Source organism: Phalacrocorax carbo, chromosome 10, assembly GCF_963921805.1.
Source record: "Phalacrocorax carbo chromosome 10, bPhaCar2.1, whole genome shotgun sequence".
NCBI lineage: Eukaryota > Metazoa > Chordata > Aves > Suliformes > Phalacrocoracidae > Phalacrocorax > Phalacrocorax carbo.
Window position 1 is genome coordinate 5,114,540 of NC_087522.1, and position 16,961 is coordinate 5,131,500.

The following is a 16,961-nucleotide window of genomic DNA, read 5'->3' on the forward strand; positions in this document are numbered from 1 at the left end:
AGTCTTTACTCCATAATTTTAGGCCCTCCATTCAGAAACCGCCTCAGAGCAAAGCAAGTATGGTTATATAGTAGCAATATATTTTGAATTGTCTTCTGCTCTTGGATTCAAACCAGCAGTAAAATGCGCTCGGGGAGGAGAGCTGAGGACTGCTTAATTAGAGAAAGAATGTATGACCGTTCTTTTGAAAATGGGCATCTGATCTAGCCTTGGCACTGTCAGAATAATGCTGTATCAAACAGCCCTCTGCATAGCAAATCTCAGAGGTGAACTCGTTACACTGCCAACAGCAGAAGTTGCCATCTTCTCAGACATCAGGCATGACCAGCAGAAACAGATGCAGTTTTAGTTAAATTAAAGCATGCGGCACTACTCAAATAAATAAATAAATAAGTCTACATAAAACATTACCTTCTTATTCATTTGATCTGCTCCACACATGTACCAAAACCACAGTTGTTGCTTTTACTGATAAAAATAAAATGGAAGTGTACTTCACCCCGGTGGAATGACAGAAATAGAAACTATGCAACCCCATAATGACATTTTTATAATCCTTGTTCAGAACTGAACCGCACTTTAAACATTTTCTTGTTTTTATTTTTAAAGATTCTTAGGAATAAAGAAAGGCATACTTAAAAATATTCTTCCCCTGAAAACCTATGTATAAAGAGAATGTAAGAGTAAGCAATCCCTGTCCAGGGACCAGCTATTCTGATATATGCTTAACAGAGAAAAAATACTAAAAGTAGGAAAACATTTTCTTATAACCTTGGCATCACAGCACAGCACCTGGGCTTTATGGAAAAGCCCTACAGCGTGGGATAACAGAAGGATTCAGGTTGGAAGGGACCTCAGGAGGTCTCTGGTCCAATTCTCCTGCTCAAAGCTGGGTCAGCCATGAGATCAGACCAGTTTATCCAGTCTGGTCTTGAAAATTGGAGACAGTATTCCCGGTGTAGACTAATAAGTGTCCAATAAAAGGGGGTAATCATGTCCATCAATCTATGCTCCTGTAATCTAGCCCAGGATGTTGTCAGCCTTTTTCGTTGCCAGGGCACATAGCTGGCTCATGTTCAGCTGCCACCTACCAAGATCCCCAGGTTCTTTCCAGAACTGCGACCAGCCAGTCAGTGCCAAACTATATTATTACAAAAGGTCATTCTTCCCCAGATGCAGACATTGCGTTTGTCCTTGCTGAACTTCATAAGGTTCCTGTGGGCCCATTTCTCAGCCTGTCTAGGTCCCTCTGAATGGTGGTCCTGCCCTCGAATGTCTCTCAGCTGTCCCCAACCCATTTTATGCCACCTACCAACCTGATGAGCATGTACTCCAACACCTCCTTCAGATCACTGATAACGATGCTGAACAGGACATGCCCAATGAGATTGCGCTGCAGCAGTCCACCTGCTACCGGCTTCAGGAAAGCCACAACCTCTTAATCGTTATCCCTTGAGCTCATTCACCCAACCAGATGGACATGTACAAATGGTGATTTAGAGAGTTGCAGTTACTTAGAAGCAACTTCCAAGGCTCCAATCACTTGGAAGTCCAAGCAGCGTGGCAGCATGCAAAAGAGAGGACACATTTCAAGGCGATTTAATCAGGAATGAGCCACGTTTAATCTCCTCAAAAAAACCCCCACCCCAAAACCCAAACTTACAGACTCCCCAGATCTTCTAGAATGAAATGCTGTAAAAATGCCCAGGGGTATGTGAAACCAAGCACAGTGTATATTTAAGATACAATACTCACATCACTTCTAGTCGAGCCATTCTGGAGTCATTTCCTCCAAAAGAAATGACCTCACAGGTGTAGTCCCCAATGTCACCTGACCATGTCTGGCTGATGAGGAGGGTTCCATCTTTCTCTACTGTGATCCTGGAACTGCTGGATGGATTTATTACAATACTGTCCTTCTTCCAAACATACCTGAGTATTACAATGCTTCGGTTAATAATTACTCACCAGAACTTCAAAACAGATTTATATGAACGGAGCAATAAGATATCAGCTCCTGCAATCACGTTAAAAATGACAGGCCCCTCCAGTTACTTTCAAGAACAGACCCCTTTACAAATTTTAGGTTTAGATCAGTGATCAAAATGAGAAACGTAATTGCATCCAAGTTACTATATATTTTATAAACAAAGTTATATATTTTCCATGGAAAAGGTGAAGTACTCATGGCCAAGTTCTGAAGTCCACCTTTGTCAACATTTTAATCTAGAACATCACACTCTGAAGTTAACAGCTGAGGTGTTGGCCCATCTCTGCTAAGACTGTAATAACCTTAGACTGCCGTACCTCTCAAACTGCCGTGACAAGTTTTACTAGAGCTCATCTGTTAAAACATGCACATATCAATGTATCAGAGATGTGCATAGCCCATGGTCTTACAATTAAGTACCTCTACATGAAATCTTTACACCTGTATTTCTCTTTCAGAAGTTCTTTCTGCAGTTCACCCTTCTAACACTCCCCAAGCTGTTCCTTGCCCTTCCTTTCATTTGTGTTTCTTTCAGACTACATGAATTTTCATGGTAAATTTATTTTAAAATTGTGAGCCTCTTCTAAATGCTCTAGCACAAATTTTAATAGTTCAGACAGAGTCTGATTTCCTTTACACGGCTAAAGCAGAATATAGCCCCTGGTTATTGAGTTATTTCCAAGAACACGAACATCTCTTGTGTTGCTTTCATGGACCGCAAAGTAAACACTTCTGAAATCCTATTCCTTCTCTTTGGCTTTTACTCTCATTAAGTATCAGCTTCTGACAAGTTGATTTTATTGATAGTGTATTAACCTTGACAGTAAAATCATGGAAGGCTATATTGAAGTCATGAAGTGGAACATAGCTCATTGTAAATAATGCATAAGGCTGAAATGGAAGATGGGATTCGTATGATTAATGATACGGTGTACAACCTTATAATGCAGTAATCAGGGGACTGGCGTTAAAATCTGGGGTCCTGAAACTTTTCACCTAATGCTATTCATATAGCTTATAAAATTAAGCTTGGATAAACCACACAAACAAGAACGGACACCACCAACCTGATTGAAATTCTAGGATCATGAGTCGCTTCACATCGCAGAGTGGCTGTGGTTCCTTTGATCACAGTGCTGTCCTCAGGAGGGTGAACAATGGAAGTGCGATCTGAAAGGAACACAAGCCATAGTTTAGGTGAAATTACAGCATTTTGACTTGGGTATTCACTCAGAGAGCAGGCAACCGAACATTTGTCATTCAAAGCAAGCAGGCCATTCCTCTTCAAGTCTTTGCTGTGAAGGCTCCCCTGCCTCTAATGTCATTGTGTCAAGAAGAGGTGGTGCGCTGTGGGGTGCAGAGAAGCGAAGGCAGCAGAGGGCACGAGACCGAGCTGGCAGTGATCTGAGTAGGAAGAGTGCTAAAGCTGTACTAACTCTCACTTGATTTGTGGTAGCAGCTATGGTAACTCCCTAAAGTCATAAGGTAGCAAGTATGCTTGTAATGTGTTGTGAATGAATCCAAACATACATTTAGTCAGGAAACAAGTCACACTGTCTGGAGCAGGGAAAACAAAAACAACGAAAACCTGTGCGAAGAATACACTAGAAAAACATCCAGAAAGAGGAAAACTTAATTGGCACCCTACAATCTTGTCAAATCCAGGAAACAGGTTAAAGAGGAAGGAGTTTCTGGTAGTCTGGATTTTCCATATAAGAAAGATATACTGTTTACTCAAATGTTTCAAAATATCTTTATTCAAGCACCTCCTGGAGACCCAGAACACAATAATTGCTGTAACTACAGCAACCAGATCTGGTGTGAAAGATCTCTATTATGCTTAACACACAGTAGCAGCAGCAGATAGCATCAGCTGAAGCAGATAGACAACTAGGATGAGTACAGAAGATATGTGGATAACGTTAATCAGTCCCAAATCCCTACAGGGATAATCAGCGTCTACTGAGGTATCTCATACATGCCTAAGAAGGAATCATCACCAAAATCAAGAGTTAACTCTAATAGCATGGAATTTTTAGCATTATTCCTGATGTACCTATGTATGCCTTCTAGCTTTATAATGGTGCTGTTGCTACACAAATATTAGGTTATATGCACTTTTCTTTTACCCCTCCAGTGCAGTACAATGAACACAAACTGTCCTCAATACATGCAAGAACCATGCATTTGAGAATTAGTAGGAAGGACCTCCTTTACTTGATCCATACACCAGGATATCACTTAGTTTACGACATCCTGATAAGTGTACCAGCTCTACATTGTCAATAAGATAAATATGATGGCCATATGATGCAAGTACATTATCTTTACGGCCAGGATTGCTTTCAGGTATTCCCAGGTTCAAAAGACAAAATGTTGCTGATTTAACTTGCACAGTTTGGGATTAACAACTGTCACATACGCACCACACATCAGCAGCATAATCAGTACTTCAAGCACTGGGAAGGAGAGAGGGCCACAACACTTCTCTATTTATTATCATCATCTTCACTGTTTTTAATTATTTTTCATCCCAGCTCAGGGACGGTTATTTCCTACCTTTAGTAGCAAAAAACACGTTACAGTTAAATTTAACTCACCTAGGAGCAACACAGGTGAACCTGTGGGATCAGACCTCTCTACCCCAACAGAGGAAATTAAAAAAATAGAGAGCAAGGGCAAACGGTGAAGGACAAAATCATTTCGTGGGTTGCCCTGCGCCACGCCAATCTGTAGCATGAGAGAGCAGCTGAAGTCTGCTGTACATTGGTTTGGCTTCCAACAGTGCCCGGGGCCACAAATAAATACAAAGGTATGAGGAAAAACAAATCCAGTTTAACTGTGGCCACAGCCTTAGTAACAGCATGGGCTGGTCTATACTGCCTGCAGGCTCCCGAGGCAGAAACCAACGGCAAATAGCCAAATCTACAAGTTAAAACGTCTGATTTGCAATGAAAGATTCACCAAGGCAAAACGCGAGTAAAATTGTAATTGTGATTGAAGCTCTATTTAAATACACTTCCTTTCACAAAATAGAAAAGTTTATATGCATAATTTTACAATCAAAAAGGATATTTGCGATAGGTTTCCTAAAATAGATACATCATTCCTATTAAATCATACGAGTATCTCTATTAACTGGAAAAGCATAATTACTTATGAAAATTTCCTGAGCATACAACAAAAACTGATTAACACTTGATTAAAGTTAGACTTTAAACAAAGCATTATCCTTACTCCACACTGTTAGCATCACAAAAGCATTCAGGGCTCCTTCAGAGTTGACTGCACAGCAAGTATAATTGCCAGCATCCTGAAGGAAAACGGGTGTTATCTGGAGCCCTCCAGACTCAAGAAGAATGAACCGAGGAATCTGAACTGAGCCACTGGCTAAGGTCTGGTTTCCTGAAACACAGAAGGGAAAACCAGAATGATTAGTGTCACGCAGACTGCACAGATTAAGCACGGCAATTCTAGTTCTTCCAGAAGACTGTGACAGCCTATCCAGGCCACTGGCTTACAACAGCCACACAACAAACCCGCTGCTCGCAGGAGCAGAGAAATGAAGAAATATGCATTAAATGGATCTACAGAATCTCAATAATAAGAACGGACAAGAAAACATGGATTACAGCTTTCCCACGACTGAATAACTGGCTACCTTTCTTCCACGAGATGGCAGGTTTTGGAGCCCCTGAAACTTCACAGGTTAGCACTGCGGTCATCCCCTCTGTAACAGTGGTATCCTCTGGAGGCTGTATAAATGCTGGTTTAATGTCTAGAATCAAAAATTTAAAAAACTCAATGCATCAGCTATCAGAAAGATCCTTTACCTATTATCATGGAGTACTTTACATCCACTTTTATAGAGCTGATCATGGAGAAGGACATGACAATAATACATGAAAACCTTTCAGCAGTGACTGTAACCTTTCATTATTAATCTCCTAGGAATTGTCTAATTCAGTCTCTTACCTACAGGGAAAATAAAAATCTATCAGTGCTTGTACATGTACAAGTAAGATGGCTTACAGATGAAGGAAGATAAAGCTCAAAATGAGTGTTTGGGGGAAAGTTGAGAAATCTGGATAAACAAAACTATTTTGTTTCATCTTTATAACTGAGTTCTTTAAGATGAAAAGCAACTTGAGAAAGGCATTAACTTTGAAACTTAAATGTCAGCCAAAAGAATTTAGAACCTGAGTCTCATCCAAGACACTTTCCAAGTTTCTTTCTCTCTTATTTTCCCCCAGTTGCATTTTATTACATTTTTTTTCCCCTGCCACTTCCTAGATATATATTGAACGGGGGCTGATGGATTTTCTGAGGCCAGTAGGAACTTTGGTCAGTACGCAGAAACTGCTCTTGGGCTAAAAATCAGCTTCCTGAGATAGAGTTAAAGTATTGTGGATGTGCCTGTTAATAATTGCTTTTAAAAGGGACTTAACTAGGAATTGCAATTCTTCCACGGAGAGAAGTGTACTTCATTAACAAAACCATCTCATCAGACCTTTTGGCCAAAAGAAAAAAATGAAAAGATATTTAACTTGAACTTACTTTCTTTCCCCTGCTAAATGTAGAAAAAAGGCAGATAAAATGATACCATGCACAATCATGAAGGTGTAGCTTGAATTCAGAAGAGAATTGCATTAGGGTGGAAATAAATTATTTAAGTATAAAGGAGAGGTAAAAGTATTACACAATTATTCTTTTTTTTTTTTTTTTTCACCCAGTAAGTTCTCCTTTTGTAGCATGAAATAGAAGAGATCACCTCTAGCCCCTAAAGCCACGAAAAGTTTTTCTACAGGCTTCAGCAGATTGTGTTCAGGCCACAGAGAGCATTTTAGGGTACCGTACAGCCAGGGCTGCTACACTTGATGAAAATCAAGGTTCTGTGAGTCAAACTAAACGAGCACAGAAGGGTGGAGAAATCCAATGGATGTAGGGTCACCTCTAGGAGTGACAAGACAACTCATTGAAATCTATCACAGCTCCCTACTCACTGGTCACATCCAGGTAGGCAAACGTCTGTATCTCCCCGGCTTTATTACTGGCAAAACACTGGAAGATTCCAGCGTCCTGAGGACGCAGCGCGTGGATCCGCAGCCCACCACTCAGCAGTACTTCATAGCGGGGGTTTTCCAGCTTGCTGAGGGGAACAGAATCCTTGTACCAGACCAGAGTGGGAACGGGAACACCTGAAAAAAAGAAGAAAAAAAATTTTTTAAGAAGAATTTTGCTATTAGTCCTCGCACAACACATTTTAGGTAGTCAAAATACATGGCACTGTTATGGTCATACCCCTGGTTTCTCATCCTTCCACATCAATTATTTATATTTTTACAAGCTGCTTTTGATAAACGGAGACTGCATCTTACATTATCAATGGTAATAATACACTGCAGAACATGTGGGAATAAAACCAGCAAACAGTGAAAGGGGGAATGTTGAGAAAACATGTTATTAAATTACTTTCTTCACCCAATCACATTTCATGCTACTACAAAATAAGATTTACAGCAATTTCACATTGAAAGCCAGAAACATGCTACTTAAACAGCAGCAGTGTGGCAATGCAGCAAGTGTGTAAGACGGTTCCATCCCAAATAAGATTCCTCTGTGCTACTGTAGCTAAGATGTCAAAATAAAAAGGAAATGGCAAGACACACAGAAAAAAATGAAGTGCTCACATGGCTGTATCTGAATCCTAATTTGGCAGCTTAGTTTGGGTGATGTACAAACAGCACGTTGCCAACAATGGGACAGCTTTAATTTATTATTATTATTTTAAGTCATTCTCAAGCTTCACCTGTTATTTGAAAAATGCAGCCATTAGGAGAAACAAAAATTGTACCCTAGATATAACTTACAGTCCTGTTTATTCCTGTTTTCTTTCATGTGCATGTTCTACAAACCCTGACAGTTATTTCACTTATATTTTTGCTGCAAGCATATCCCAGTCAGCTGGGACAGAGTGGCTGTAAATTTAGTATATACAAATAGCGTAGGATTCTCTTTTCTTCGACAGATGTCGGGGCCTAGAACAGTCATACACAGGTGTTCCCATCCCACTCCTCGTATCAGACAATGCTTTATGTTTACATCCCAGAAATCCCTCACTGATCAAATAGTGAGGGCCCTATGCGGGGATCTGAAGTGAAGCAGGTATTTTATGATGTGGTTGGATAATCACAGGATCAAGAGGGTATCAAGCTGATTTAAGTTATTTTACCAGCTACAGTGAAGAGAATTAACTCTATCCCAGCCAAAACCAGCACAGCCCCAAACATGGTACTTTCATCATCAGTAGCTGTTTTTGAGCACACATCACTTGAAACCTCAGAGCTTCATATTCCCTTGCAATAACGTAGGGAACCGTGGACTTAAATTCATGGATGAGTGAAATTTGCCCAAACAGAGAAAAGCAGGGTATCACAGAAGCATTAAGGATGGGATGTCACTGATGAATTGAGAGTCTGCAGACAATGAATTTCACGGCAACGCTGGCATTGACTTAAGGTTCTCAGAGCGAAAGCGCTACAGGAAGATCCATATCATCATCATTATCTTTTTTAAAATCTCAGAGTTAAATACTATTGTATTATACTTCCATTCATATCGTCTCTCAATGTACTTACTCTCTCTACACAGACAAGGAATATATTAACTCCTGAAAGAGCATACAAACAATGTATGGAACAATTGAAAAACAACATCCAGTCACTGCTGTTACTTTTATAAACATGTATCATTTACTACAATCACCTCTGATGCTTTTGTTCTGCTGATAAAAAAAAATGTACTCATAATCTAGCAGGTAATCATCTCAGGCAGAAATCCACTATGTAGAGTGCATTGTCTGATAGAGAATAGACGTAGTGTGGTAGCTCGCAATAGGCATAATTTAAATTTCATACAACAGCCCATATACAAAATTAGCGTAAATTTTAATGTTCAGAATTCTCAGTGAGAGTGTTATTCATCTCTTGAAAATCCTCCTGGGCAAATACAAATTATCACCGAGTAATGAAGAAACAGATGATGCAAAATGGAATAGTTCTCCTGATGCTGAGAAGCCTAGAAATGATTTCAAGTTTAAATAATAGCAACTCCATTTTCCCACACATTAGACTTGATAGGCACCTAGGAAATAATGAAATCCTGCATTCGGTACACTCAAACCTTTAACACTGGTGTCATTCCATAAATCCCATTCTACTAACAGTATTAGCAAACCTTCTAATCCTATAATCAGTGTCAGATACACCTTCCTATCACCAGCTCAGCTGACAAACTGAATATTGCCATCTCTCCTGTCTACCTTTTGGTTACGGGTATCTTCCTCTACTCAAAGTTATAATTCTGAGTAGTAGGATCTTATCTAAGCACTCTGATGCCAGTCAGCAGCATTCATTTGGGCTTTAGTGTTCTTCCCAGAGAGACTGTCTTCCAAGTTGGACACATTTTCTTTTATCATTTTGCTACCTCTTTGGCTACAAAAATGGTTAAGCCCAGCTTCCTTCCTTGTCCCCCTCTCCTGCCCTACAGCTTCCCTCTCTCCACACCCCCAAAGGAATTTTGCTCCTTTTCCTCTCTAAACACTTCTGGTGAAAAATGATGAACAGAAGAAAACACTGTAAAGACCTTTTGGACTAAACCTTTCCAAGCAGTATCAGTCCTACTTTACTGTTTGAGAGATTACAGAGTGGCCTAAAAGAGTAGTAATAATAACTAAAATAAGCGTATTTCTCAGCACGTATGCAGCGCTATTAATTTTTCACAGACAAATTAGTCTAGTGTTACGGAGGAGAAGGGAAGGCAGGAAACAGACTCTGGCTCTGCTGTTGCTGCTTTCTCTGTAACCTTGGGCAAATAATTTATGCAATCTGAGGCTCGGTTTCCTCATCTATGAAACAGACGCTTGACTCTTTGCCAAATTTAACTTATTTAAGAACCTGAATAAGAGACTCAAAATATTCACTGTGTCACTTTTGTTATTTATTTTATATAGCCCTCTCCAGATCCCGGTGGGCTACTGGGGAATCCCAAAAGCATCTTTCCATCTACTTGTCTAAATGGGTAGAACTAAAGTCCAACTAACTGCAATCTCTAGACACCACCACCGCTAAACTTTCTATAAGCAAATAAGAAAAAGCATTTAAAGGAAACCCACTGAAAATGCAGGCAGCATCAGCGACTGCGGAAAGATATACAGCAGAGCATGGTTACTGCGCAGTCTGATACACTGAAACTCCATTACAGGGAAGTATAAAGCTAGTCTGCGACAGTTGCAATTTTATTTACACTTAATCTCTGCTTATACTGTGAAAGTAATCTGTCTCTCACATATTCAAAGCGCACCAAGACTTGGCAAATGGGCTTTGTGCACAGAACTTGATGGGGCTGGGGGAAATGCAATGTCTTCCCATTTGTAGCAAAGGTACAGGGTAGCTTTGCGGTTCCCCATGTGCTTTATTCTAGCTCCTGGCTCAGCAGGGAGACAGCAACCTTCATTTACCCTCTTTGTACATGCTGCCAATTGCCAGATTTGTGTAATAATGGGTTAAAACTCCTCTAAGTTTAATACTAGTACCTGCCCCTTACAAGTCTGTGTTACAGATACTCAGCAAAATAATCCACCTGAAGATAGGTTTCCACGCTCCTGCACCACATTCATCAGCAAATCAGATGTACACTAGAAGAGTTCAGCAGCAATAAATTATCTTCTCTAGTAAGGGTTCCTATATCTCCAATAACACCACATTTACCAGGAATGGTTATGAGGGCCCTATTAATTCCCTTGGGAGCTAAACGGCTCAAAGGAAGAGTTAGGGCAGAAGGATGAGTTAGGAGCCAACCTCTTCTTTCCCCGATTCCTCCAGATTTGTTTTTGGTTTTGTTTTTGTAAAACATGAAAACCATTTGAAACACCAGATAGTTTTTTTCAGTAACAGCGAGATAGTCCAGAGATTCACCAAATAGTTGTGTAGGATTGAAATACTTCTAAAAATACCAGATGTATAATGTTAATTTTAAGTCAATCTTTCTAATGGTACAACACTTAGTTTTAATTCTGCTACTTGAAAAATCTTCTCTAATAAAAAATGCCAGTATGTTTGCCATACCATGTGCTGAAACATAAAGTTGGTGGCACGTGGCCAGAATAAATGTCTGTCTAGTCATTTTTCCTTCCTTTGAAATTGTCTTGTCTTGGATGCTCAGGCACAAAATGCAAGAACAGCCCAAGGACAAGATACTATTTCCACCTTCTCAGCTCCCATAATCTGTGCTTTAGCTGGTTCCTAAGCCAGAGGCTGAATGCACCCAGCTGTGTTTAATAGTCCTTACTGGATTTTTCTTCCATAAATTGTTTGTTTTTCTAAATATTTTTCACTTCTGATCTTAACTGCTACCTGGACCTCCATGGTTTATGTTTTCTGAAAAAGTACTGTCTTTGCTTTATCATACATCTCCTACCTGAAAATTTAGCTGGGTGTCTCCTCTGCTTCTTGCACTAAACAATACAGCATCATCATCTTCTACTTACCTTGCCATATGGCACCCACCCGTCACTCATCTCTTTCACAAAGTGTTTCAGTCATTCCAATTTTTCATTAATCAAAAGCCACGGCAGACCTCTAATTATACCATTCCTACTTCCTTGTATCTTTTCCACTTTTTCTACACCAGTATTTCCAACAGAGTGATTAGAATTGTGTGAAGTATTTGAGGCAGGGGTGCTGCCCCACGGATTCCTACCGTCACGTTCTCTCATTTTGTCTCTGTTCCTTTCCTCCCGGTACCGAACATTTCGAACCACGGCTTGGCACTGAACCGATGTTTTCAGAAGACATACCTTTTCTGCGTAGTAATAGGTAGTTTAATCTGTCAATAATTTCATCTGCCAGTTTATTGTCCAGTCAGTTCAGATCACCAGAACCTTCTGCGATTCTTTTGTGGTTAGTTTTAATGTTGACTATTCTTGAATAATTTTACATAATCAGCAAATACTATAATCTAGCTATTCACCCTTTTTTTCCAGTATATTAAACAGCACAGTTCCAGCACAGGTTCCCAGGGACCTCCACTGACAGCAGGTCCTGCTGTGTTTTGTTTAAGAAGCTACTAATTAACAACAAGACCTTGTCTCTTATAACCTGATAACTTCATTTCTAAGAGCCTTTCGGTAAGAGACCTCATCAAGGGCTTCTGAAATTCTCAATCAGCCGGAGCACCCTTACACATATGCTTGCTTATCACACTAACATATTTGCAAAGCTTGCCCCTAGAAAAGCAGTGTTGACTCTTTCTTACCTAGAGTGTTAAAAAAACATGCTTAAATCATGGTGGAAATAATATAATCACGCAATAAAGAATATCCTTATTGGCTCTGGTCTGGAGAAAGAACCCATCCAAACAAGCCGTTAGTTAGGTTTGGGTGTTTTTTTAATCAAAGTTGTGTACTTTTTACCTAACGATCTCATGGCATTCTTATGTGTATTGCTTGTTAAACTCAGTATCAGGGCAAGCGAGACAACAAAAAGTTCAGTCACTTGCCAAAGTCACGTGCAATTCAATGACAGACAAACCTGCTCTAATCACAGGACCGCAATGCCTCCTACCTTATTAGACTGCTAAAATAGGTGGTGCTTCTATTTCTTTGGAACTAAATCTTAAAAACCATTTTGGTTTAGGTGGAATTCTAGACATTTGAAGCCTTTTATGTGTTTAAAACACCTGCCAATTAAAAACTGCCTGTAATAGTCCTCCTGCAGAATTCTTAACTACACTTAAATGTCAGAGTTACTGACATTTCTATTCAGCAGAAAAGTTCCATGGTTTTTAGAAAAAAGGACATTTGAATTGTTGAAAATATTTACTGTTTGCATTGTAAATGGGGGGTTCCACAACCATACTTTCACCTCAGCTAATTTTCTGGCTCAAGACACTAATGCCTGCTATATGGTGACAACTATGAAGCAAAGGCAGGCTGCCAGAGGGAGAGGAGCAGGAGTTGCCCTGCCCAACAGACAAACATGAACGTGCCAGCATTACGTCTAAACTACAATAACTGCCCAATTTTCCAAGGGCAAAGGCCATCCCTCTCCTTTGTCCCTGGGATCTGTGATAATTGGCAATAATGCAGAGGCCTCACAACATTACATGTTGATATAAGGTGCTCCTTCAGTACCGGACATACGTCTATCACTCACCCACGTTTGCACACTCACCCGTCGCCTGGCACAGGATGTCCACGTCTTTCTCCGCTTCAGCCAAAATCACACTGTCGGGCTCAGCCGTAAAATACGGTGGTTCTTTAGAACAGGGAAAGCAAACAAAAGTAAACAAACAAAGCCACAGCAAAATGAAAAATAGGTGTTGATTTAAAGACATTCACATCACATAGTCTCTCCACAGGCATTGTATTTAATACAGCGGGTTACAAGCAGACTAGCTTGTCTAAGTCCCTCTCTATTTGGAGGTGTGTTTTTGGGTAGTAAAAGCATCACTGAAAGGCAACAGTTTTTTTTCTCTGCTGAGTATAAATTCCAAAAAGTCAAGTTAATGTAAGGTAAGATTTAGGGGTTTGCACTGCAAACTAATACTCAGAGCAGGGGCTACTTTTCATTTTATAGGTCTGAATCATGGAACATTTTAATTCTTCGTTCAGAAGGGCCCTCCCGAGAGGTTTATAAAGGTTTATATTTACAACATAGGATTTTATAGGACAGTTTGCTTCAGTATCTAAACTAAATTCCACCTCGTGAAGGCATAAAGCACATCAAATAAAGTGCCATAGCATGTCAGAGAGCCCACATCGGAGGAGAAGTGCAGCATAATTAAAAAAAAGTTCTTCTCAACTATTTTATTTCTTGAAACCAAACAGATTTAATGCTTTAATTGAAGTTATAGCAATAATCATAAAAATCCACACTTTATCATTAGGACTAAAGAAAAGATATTAGACCTTTAATTAAACACAGACAGATTCCAGAAATTTTAGAGTATGCTGTCATGTAACTCTTCTATGCAGCATAAAATTGAAGAGCATCATGTCAAAGTCCCACAGGCATTAAGGTTGCAGTAATTATCATGGTGGCTAAGAACTGTCATAGTCTGTTCACTGCAATTATCATCTGAGTACTGTTTTTAGAAGCATTTTATTTGATTATAACTTGAGTGCTATTGTACCATAGACAAACTCATTGGTAAGTTTTAGAAAATACAGAAAAGACAATGTAAGCAGCTTGTGAGAACAAGCTACCTGTATTTTCCTTTTAAGGAAATCAAGTATGTTTCAAAAAAAAAAAAAAAAGTTTTAAAATGTGGTAAGCTACAACAAGGTCCAAGGTCATCTGAGCTTCACCGACCATGGCTGAAAATCAGACCTGCGGTTTGTATTATTGATAGGACATCAGTATTTTCTTAAATAAAAACAATATCACATAATTTTATCCTACAAAATCTTTTTTTTCCTGCTACCACCTGTAGGATAGCAAGTGTTGTGATCATCTCCCAGTGATATGACATGACATGCCAGCAGGTGCACATCAGCAAGCACCGGGTTAGAACACAAAACCCCCTTTCCCAACACTCCTTCCCACTAACTACAATAAAATACTTGCTGGATTGCACAGAACGGGGTCTCGTTTGAGCACCGGTGGGTATTACAATTCTGTATTCATTCCAAATAAAGTCAATCAATATTAGCCCTCAAAATCCTGTGCAGAGGAGGCGGCGAGGCTGCAAAATAGCCTGGAACGCTCGTTTACCCAGCAAAACCAATAAAACAAGCTACCTGATTTATTACATTCTAATAATATACATGTGTTAACATTATTGATCCTCACTGCCTAAATATAAAGCTATTAATAAACACGTATAATGAGCAGTGATTTATTGCATATGATCTCATGCGTTAATCTAAACAACAAATTGAAAAGCTGAACATTTAATTGAAGTTCACTGATGGCACGCTGTTTGACATGTTTGATCAACTAAGTTGCTGACTCCTCTACAATTCATCTAAGTCCGTGTTTAACTCCAGTACACTCTTGCTTCTCACGCCTTTCTCCGAGCCTTGCCTGATGTTTTCCTTGCACTCCATTTTGCAGAATTTTATCTTTTTAATTTCCAAACTTTTAGCCTAGTGTCCTTACTTACATTACCTGTCTGTGGACACACAAGCGTCCCTCTGTCCATCTCTCGAACTAAAATGTGAATCTTTTTTCCTATGGCAATTTACTTTGGTTGTGAGGGGAGACAAAGGGGAAAGGTGGCCAAAGCAGCACAGGAGCAAGACAGCATCCAGACACATACTCCCACACCCAGACATTCAGTTGTGACTTTGGGTTTCTTCTATGGATTTCTCTTCAGTCGGTGAGGTTCAAGTGTATTTTCCTCCCCTGGGGGAGTCCCTGCCTGCACACCTTCCACCCTCCCCTTTAAAAGGCACCCTGACCTTAACAGGCCAAGTTTAGAACTTCTAAACTTGGCAACCTTCAGCTACCAGCTCTCAAACTTCCTCCTAGTTCAGCAACATATTCACACACCAGTGCTAAGTTTGCAGATTTATCTTCAACATGGGCCTGCAGTCCAGCAGCCAGGCACTTATTGTGGCCTCAAAGATGCCAGTGGTTCCATGACCGCTGCTTATGTGCTGCTGTTGCATGCAGTTTCTGCAGGTATACTTGGCGTATCTATACAGTCTGCTTTCCCAGTGCCTCTCCCAAAATCCTATCCCCTACAATCTGTGCTCCTTCCTTTAAATCCCATACAGGCTGTTATGCCACTCTCGACGAAACTTATTGCATTAAGAGATGCTTAGGTGAGCAGGCACCAAGCAATGAATTACCTGACAAGGCACCTCAAGTCAGTGACAACTGTCACTTAGCAAACGGGATGTGATGTTATAAAAGGAAGATTCACATCAGCTTTTTTTGAAAGAAACAGGGAGAAATGGAAGCAGACAAGACAGAAAAAGAGCAGGAGTAGCAGAAAGACACAATCTAAAGGCCACAGACAACTCCCAGGGGACTTTCAGGGTGTAGGTGTGCCAACAGATATGATTTCCAGGCTCCATCAACCCCAAACCCTCCTTTTCCCTTACAGTAACCTGCTAAACTCAATTCTCGGAGCTATCCCAGCAGCTGGAAGCCCTGCCAAATGCTACAATTGACACAGAGGGATTGAGAGGCTGAAGCAACAACAGCCCATAGAGGAGTCAGACCTTATTCTTGCGTGATAAGCACAGATATAGAAAACCTTCCAGGAGCAACGCTACAATTTACTGATTGTTAACCACCTGCTCCTGCTGCCTGGAGATAAAGACAAGCCTGGGTGGGAAGACAATGCTAATTCATAGAGGAATTCTGGAAGATCTAGAATAACCACGTGGACAATAGCGCTATGGTATCCCAAGTCTAATACACATGGAAAATTAATCTTGGTGATTTAAGGTATGAGAGAATCACAGCAGTATTGGTGTAGGTATAACTTGTAGGGCTTTGAGGGAAACGAAACAGTGATTTCCATGCAAGCTGTGCTGCTTTTCCACGTGCATGTGTCCTATGCTAGCAGCATGGGTTCTCAAAAGGTCCTTTCAGTGAGGGTCTATGGCTCCAATAGAACTCAGGCTGTGGAAGAAATAGCTCTAGTTACAGGTGCTAGACAACTGAAATCTAGGCTCCTCATTTTTCAGATGAGTCAGACGTATCATCTGCACGTCAGGTGTATGCCTGAGGGCCTGCAGACCCAGCATAAATTGCAAGTGAAAAATTCAGGGTATCTCAATTCAGGTGCTATACTCCACCTGGTGAATAACTATCAGAAAAGGCCATAAGACTGCAGTAATATTTATAGGGGTCAGATAGCATCCTGAAGGGGCATTCTGGCTGTCTGTATGAGTCTGCTGAATATTTATAAGACTTGGTTTGAATCACACAGTAAGAATTTGAACATTTATTGTTGT

General features: G+C 40.2%; 1 protein-coding gene across 4 annotated transcripts in view; it reads right to left on the bottom strand.

Moving 5' to 3' along the window:
• SDK1 (sidekick cell adhesion molecule 1) overlaps window positions 1–16,961 on the bottom strand; it is a 419,246-nt gene that overhangs the window by 139,473 nt on the left and 262,812 nt on the right. For all 4 annotated transcript variants that reach the window (XM_064461554.1, XM_064461553.1, XM_064461555.1 and 1 more), the window contains 6 exons: window positions 13,222–13,305; window positions 6,994–7,188; window positions 5,652–5,768; window positions 5,228–5,395; window positions 3,058–3,160; window positions 1,756–1,932 (listed from right to left, as the gene is read on the bottom strand). In XM_064461554.1, the coding sequence (XP_064317624.1) occupies window positions 1,756–1,932; window positions 3,058–3,160; window positions 5,228–5,395; window positions 5,652–5,768; window positions 6,994–7,188; window positions 13,222–13,305 (844 nt within the window). The remainder of the gene's footprint in view (window positions 1–1,755; window positions 1,933–3,057; window positions 3,161–5,227; window positions 5,396–5,651; window positions 5,769–6,993; window positions 7,189–13,221; window positions 13,306–16,961) is intronic.